Consider the following 7833-nt stretch of genomic DNA (forward strand, 5'->3'; position numbering starts at 1 on the left):
CGAAAAAATTTTAAGATGAAAAAAAATACAGTAAAATTGATAACCTCCTTCTTTTTGAAGTCGGCTAATTAATTTATGGCAAAAAGTCTGCAACAATTTTATATCGGAACTTAATTAACGTAACTTCATATTACTGCCCATAAATTCCAAGATAATCGATCAATTCTTTAACTTTCCAGTTTCGGATGGTCCCATCACGTAGGAATCCGGCACGGTTCGTTTTCGAGGTATTTTTCCCACAATATCGTGGATAGAACAAACGCCACGCGCGCCGACATCCGCAGTGAAAGGTTACACTAATGATGCAACCTGTCAGCTGGTTGACAAAGTCTAAGTGCGGTTACAGACTGTGGTTATAGGTTTTAAACGAAAAATCATTGAAAATACATTTAAGATTTTATAAAAAGTCTAGTTACATCAATACATATTATTACTGTTTTTTTAAGTAAAGTTTAATGTAAATTTACTGCTCATTGCTATTACAACATGGAGGGTCGATATCCTGATGTTAGTTGGAAGGAATAATTAAGGGAAAAAAGGGAGACGCTGGTAATTAATAATTGAACTTAAATACTAATAAAGGTTAGAAAAAAATCGCTTGTAAGTTAATCATTTCTATGATTATCTAATCTTTACAGTCTTATATAAGAGATATAGGCGAGAGTGCGTGTCTCGCTTGCGGATCTGCTTACGGATTAGATAATGAGGTAGAGATGCGTGTCTGTGTTTTGTCATCACAACGGGTCACTGTTGAGTTCATTGGTCCGGTACGCATTAACTACGCGAAACTGGAGCACTAGTTTCGTTTGCCTTTTGCCTTTTGTGTGGCAACGAAATTGTTAGTACACTGTACGTTAAAATCATCAATTGCATATCAGCGCAAGGCCTCCTTAATTAGCAATATATGTTAGGATGGGTTTCAAATTGCTAACAAATGTGTATAAACATTCCTTTTTCCCTCATATTTATTAAAAGACAACACAATATGACCTAATACAACTGTTATAATAGTCGAATTTTATGGCTGGAAATTTTCATGTCTAGACCTGGAATCTAAATTAAAATAAATAAAACAGCCTTTTATTCAGTTGTGATTACAAGTTAAATTAATTTTACAGATATAAATTAAATGTTTGCAAGTGTAAAAATTTAAAATTTGTAATTTCTAAATTAAATAATGTTAAGAATATAATGTTAAAATTACACGTTAAATGCTACTCTTCTAGTATACGGAAATCGAAGTTACGAATGCAATAACTATGTAGTTACTCTAACATTTAGACTAAAAGAAATATATTTTTTACAACTAACTCACGTAACTCGATATACTATTGTTTGTATACTTGATTTTTGACAGTTTTTTGAATATTTATGTAACAATTTATGACAATTGATAACAACTTTCTCTTGAGTGTGGGCATCCGTTAGATTATACAATATCTTACTATCTTTTCCCCCCGATTCCGTTAGCTTGGAATTAAAAAAAAACTTCATTAGTAGGCTATGTGTTCTTCCAGACTATGTTTCATATCTATGCCAACTTCCATCCTGATCCGTTGAGGCGATCTAAAGATACCTTCAAGCAAATGTCCATCCATCTAAACATTCGCATTTATACTATCAGTAAGCTAAATTTCTGCTTACAAAAAACAATGAAAAAAAAAACAGATAAAATTAATTAAATACGTATATTTTTTATAATCTGTTATGATTAATTTTAACTAGTTTCTTGAAGAAAATTTTTATTGAATTAATGTTGGTGTCAAAGAAGTAATTTTCAAAATTAGAATAGAAAGTAAAATCATTATTGTTAATGTAATTTAATTTAAATTTGTTTTTTTTTTAAGTTAATGGTGAAAGTTATTAACAGAAAGTGTTTTAACACGTGTTCGAACATTATAAGAATATTTTATGAATAAATATTTAAACATAATAAAAGAACTAAAAGATATAATAATTGTTTTTTTTTTCATCACTGTTTTATTGTTAGTGGACATGCCAATATTAAACAAAAGTTTTTTTTAATTCTGTAATTTTTAGACACAGACATTGTTAAACTTTTTGGAAATCAAATCGAATGTTTCAATTTCACAATTAAAAAATGTGTTCTATTTTGTTTTTTAATATATATAACTTACAATAATGACTGAAGCCTTATAATTTCATCTTCAATATAATTTAATCAGATATATTCAATCAGTGAATGTAAGACGTTTTCAGAGCAAAGAGCACTAGCGTGAGAACATCTTGCCCTATTGGCTACCATCTCGAGTATAGCCAATTTCGGCCAATCTCTCAAGTAACTCGCATGTCCTAATTCAAGCGCATTTACTGTATTACTTGAAATGTTTAAAAGTTACAAAACGCTTAAACTACTCAAATTATTATGTACTTAAAATGTTCTCAGAAAAAACAAACAATTTTATTAATATGAAATCATTAGTAACGCAATTCGGTCAAGAAAATATTTGTACTTCGAAAGCTTTAATGGTTAAGCAGACCCTTAGTGAATATTTTGTCTACTTTATCTACACTAAGGAATTGCCTTATTGATCATTAAAATACTCTGTGACAGTTAGACCTAGCCCTTTTACAATTTTACCTAAACTTTAGTTATTCAATCAGTTTTAAATGTCTTGAAGAATATTCTCTTAGTTTAGTTATTAAACAAGAACGTGTATTAACTTTTTCCACTAGTTTTCCTGTACATATCAGATTTCTGTATATTAAGTAAAGTTATGTAAAACATATGTAACCAAACACCGCACTCAAAGGAACTAGGAAGAGTTGGAAAGTTGTCTAAGGAATGTCGTCGTGCTGTAACATTCTATATTAACTGCTTGTGTAAGGGTCTGTTATAATTAAAGGAAAGTAGATGAAAAACCTGGAGTAATTGATCGGTACTGGTGATATATGTTTTTTTTTAATTCGGAAGAATCATAGTTATGTTTACGAATTATATAATCTATTAAAACGTTTTATATTTCTCAGCTTATGTCTTAGTAAAATGCAGATTTCATAACTTATGTGCGCCATTTCAATATATCACATTTGACACTTCATCTGAAATTCAACAACGTGACTGTGTAATGGCGGGAATGAGGTATTATTTCTTTTTAAATATTTTTTTTTGAAGCCAATGCAGAATTGCTTACCTTTTTTTCAAATGTCGGTTACATATTTATTATTGTCATATCAATCGTGGATACAATGTTGCTTCAATGAATTCTTTTTCTTTTTAAACATTGATAATGTTACATGAAATCGAACTAAAAACATTTAAATATTTTATATCGACTGATTCACATGTCATTCGATAGATCATAGAATCGATTCATTTACTTTAATCAATGTTTTTAAGCAGCTCACCTCACTATGAAGCTTAAATTGATAGATGTCAAATCTGGCCTAGTAAATAGGCTCATCTATAAACAAAACAAGAACTTAAATAAAAAACTATAAAAAATTCTGTCTCCTAAATGTATAAATAAAACAGTCGTACAAAGTTACCCCAATTTTAACGCAGTTTTAATTGGGGAAACTTTGTAAGATTAATAATTACTTATAAATATATTATTGAATACATTAAATACAAGACGCTTTTCCAGTTACATTATAAGCTTGTAGGTCTTAAAGTAGCTTTAAGTAAATAAATTGGATTGTAGCTTAAAGTGATAGGGTCGCCTTGAACCAAATGTTGCTAGGCATTGGTCAGCGGCTGCAGAATTAGAAAGTTTTAGACCTGACAAGTGCATTTAGTTGTGTAACAACAGATTCAGCTTGTATATGAATCATGAAGTGTCTATTACATGTTCTATAGGTCAAATTGCATATGCAAATTGAAAATGCAATATTATTGCGTCGGTTTATGTTATCTATTCCTATTGTTCGTGAAGTGTTACAAATATACGATTTGAAAATATCATCACGTTTATTTAACCTTATGTAATATAGTAACATCAATTTTAATGGTCGAACAAGTCTTACAGTTGGCATGACAATTGACAATTACATGACAACTGTGATATTCGGAAAGGATTGAAAACTCATCATCACTCAATCTACAATCTTACTAATATTATAAATGCGAATGTTTAGATGGATGGATGGATGGATGTTTGTTTAAAGGTATCTCTGTAGCAGCTCAACGGATCTTTATGAAAATTGACACAGATATAGAACATAGTCGGGAAGAACTCATAGGCTACTTGTCATGTTTTTTAAATTCCGCACAGACGGAGTCGCGGGCGACACCTAGTTAATACATGAATATCAAAATCGAATGCCTTATGTTTTCCACAGATTATTAACTCTTCTTTGAACTAACTTAATATATTAAGGAATCCCTTAGCGTACCGCGTAGTCGCTTCCTTATTACATAATCAAGTTACATTAGGCTAAATAGCCCGATGTGATTCCACTAATAGTAAGGTACGTTTAACATGCATCAGAAATGACCACTCTATAACTTCCGAGGTCTGTAACTAGCCGGTTAAACATTATATCTATTTACGGAGTCCATACATAACGTGGCTTATGTGACAGATTGCAAAAAGTATTTAGGTTAAGAGATTTATAAGATTATGTTGTATTTGTCGGCAATTTTCATACCTTATAAATATTAGTGTGGGTTTCCATTCTGAAACTTGTATTGATACATATTCTCATCTCTCACATTCAGTTTGAAAAAAAGAGAGACAACAATACAAATCGTCACTATAAATCGAAACCCCGAGTACAGACCATTATAGGAGCTGTAACCTTCTAACAAATATGTCTATTCTGATTGTTTGATAAAATTCTTAGCAGTTGTTATTGATAATATTAAATAAATTGTCTTAGAGTTATGTCTTAGAGTATTACATTACAATACTTGAAATTCCTTCTATCTTACTAATATTATAAATGCGAATGTTTAGTATTATAAATGTGGATGTTTGATTGAAGGTATCTCCGGAACGGGTCAACGGATCTTGATGTAATTTGGCACAGGCGTATGACTTAGTGTGGAAAAACACATAGGCTACTTATTATGTTATTTTTTAATTCCTCGCGGACGGAGTCACGGGCGACAGCAACTGCTATATAAACTGAATGTATTTATTTTTATTTATTAACTCTTATTGCTAATACAAATTATACAGAAAGTTACTAAATACTAATTTACATCGCAAGGGCGGCCTTATCGCTATAAGCGATCTCTTCCAGGCAACCCTGTGGGACAGGAGAGACTAACATAAATAGCGGGGTGTATCATAAATATAAAAAAAGGTCAAAAATAAATAAATAAGAGCAAGAACTATGTATAATATATATGTAATATATAATGTATCTTTGATTTTTTCGGCGTTTATTAAGTTAATTAAAAATTCTTTCGAGGTCTGATTTCGTGTTTCATTTCGTCACTTTATAGCAACTATATCTTTTCAGATATAGATTCTGACAATGTTTCTTAGTTTTATTAATTTAAAAAAAATTGCATTTTGTTACAAATTTGTATGTAATAGAAATTTGTGTATAATTATCAAGCTTTTCGAAGCGGTAACATGTAAGATATATCGGTGTTTTATATTACACCACGTTCATGATCTAAATGTTATGTAAGTTTTATCAGACGCCTCTATTGTTAACACATCTTCATATCATTTGCAAGTAATGTCGATTTAGTTGAATTTGTCGTATTTCACAAATAGGCTAAGGTTGGAATAACAACTTTCGTTAACAACTAATACTTTTTATTATTATTAAATCCGAATCTAGTCATTACGTTAGAGCGCAAATATGCGACTTGGTTTGCGTCGGGATTATGTACAACATTTCAAATTCCAGAAAACCTGTTGTGGACCTGTGCCGGGGATAGATAGATAAATAAACATAAACACTTTACACTCACAATTTAGTCTCTTTGACATAATATAAACTACAATATGTATCAATGCAAGTGTCACTACTGTGGGATTTTATGGATCAAGTTCATAAAAGACCAAAGTTAATACTCAAATATTTACAGATGGGATCCAAAGCGTCGCATCACACCTACAGAGGCGACTCGACACGAGTTCGTGACGGGGTGCGCTTTAGGAACGTCGACGACAGGCGTACTAGCGCTGCCTCGGCTGGCCCCGCCGCGGCCTGCACGCGCAGCACTCCTGCACTCGCAGTCAGCGGGCGACGTGGCAGCCATGCTGGGCCGCGCGTGACCGCAAACCTGAGCCCGCACCGCCTGCGCCTCCGGACCCGTACACAAATAATATAACCATACTACTCTCTTGGTTTAACTTAAGACAGGTTTACACGGCACCTTATTCTTCGATAGCGTCAACTATACAATAATTCTGAATATAAACTGCTACTTCTCTGTCTTGGCGGGTGCGTTCACACTGGCAGTACTGCATCGTGCTATTGCTCCTCTCACAGACTTATCGACTCTACCACAAATGACACTATATCCAATCTGAATCGTTCTTGTCTGTTTGTGGAATCACGTACCGTGTAAAGCAGCTTTAATATTACGTACCAGCATAAACAGACTTTGTTTCAGTTTGCAAAAGGACAGAATTTTACGGTACATCTGTAGACTTAGTTCTAACATTTTTCCTTCTGTTTCAAAAGTACTCACATACACGATTTGGGACCCTATCTATACTTAGAAAAATTGATTCTCTTATGCTTCTAAATATGTTAAAATTAGGCAAAAATATTGCAGCAACCTTCTACAATAAAAACAATTAAAATACAACCAAATTGATTGGTTTCAATCAAGAAATCGTTGCGTTAAACAACATCACAAGATTAAATTAATATTAAAACTAAAATAAAAACTATCATAAATTTTTATTAAAGTTTTGAAATATAACGAAGAAGATGTTACGATTTCTTAAATGGCCATTGATATATTTTCTACGAGTAACATATCGTGCGATTCTTCTCAACAACAATTATGTTTGACCATTCGTGAATGTCTGTTTTGCTCCAGTTACTGAGATGCAAAGATTATTTAGTACATTTGAGTTGTGCAATATTGTAACACATTTTGAAACTTCCAGTGTCTAAAGCGACCTAAATATAAGATCTAGTTTTGGTCTAATACATTCAAATGTCTAGTCTAGAGCAGTATGGTCGGAAAGTATGAAATTATAATTATTGTAATGTACAAAATTCAACGCTTCGTGGTTTGTTTCTCAACATGTTTGATTCGTTATAAATTACTGGCGAAAATGTGTTGCGAAACATAATGTTCCCTGGCTTAAAAAACACGTAGCCTTTGTCATAATTTCTAAAATATGACCCCTAACAGTATTCAAAGACGCGAGTGCCAAATAGAGACTGAATTTAAATTAAAAACACTATTTAGGTGTTAAAAGAACTGTTTTCCAAACCACATCAAATGTTAAAATGTAGAAAGGATATTCGTATTTAAAATAATTGTAGTGGAATTGAGAGAGAAAGAAAAGCATATCGACTTTCTTTGTTAAATTGAATACATAGACAAATCTATGGGTCCTAAGTATAAGGGCCAAAGTAACAAATTAATGTTTTTTTTTTATGTTAAAAGCTACCTCTGAGTTTAATTAACAACATGCACTAAATAAAATACACATTTACAGGTGTAAATGTTATTCTCTCCTGTAAAGTCAATTTGCACATTGACCCTTATTCGTAGGAGCCATTTAGTCTTTTAGCATTATTTTCAGTGTATTTGGTGAAATTCTTGTAAACTCTAATGAGAGCATAAATTATTCCAAAAATATAAATGCAAGGTTCATCTTCATGACTGATTATTTCTACAAATATGTATACATATTTAGATTTCCATATCATTTATATGTATTA

General features: G+C 31.8%; 1 protein-coding gene across 2 annotated transcripts in view; it reads left to right on the plus strand.

The window, feature by feature from the left end:
- The window catches only part of LOC106712784 (dual specificity tyrosine-phosphorylation-regulated kinase 2), a 44546-nt gene extending 37812 nt beyond the window's left edge, over positions 1-6734 (plus strand). For both annotated transcript variants that reach the window (XM_045677812.1, XM_045677805.1), the window contains exon 9: positions 6011-6734. In XM_045677812.1, the coding sequence (XP_045533768.1) occupies positions 6011-6200 (190 nt within the window). In that variant the 3' untranslated portion in view covers positions 6201-6734. The remainder of the gene's footprint in view (positions 1-6010) is intronic.
- The last annotated feature ends 1099 nt before the right edge of the window (positions 6735-7833 follow it).

The sequence above is a fragment of the Papilio machaon genome, chromosome 1 (genome assembly GCF_912999745.1).
Source record: "Papilio machaon chromosome 1, ilPapMach1.1, whole genome shotgun sequence".
Classification (NCBI taxonomy): Eukaryota; Metazoa; Arthropoda; class Insecta; order Lepidoptera; family Papilionidae; genus Papilio; species Papilio machaon.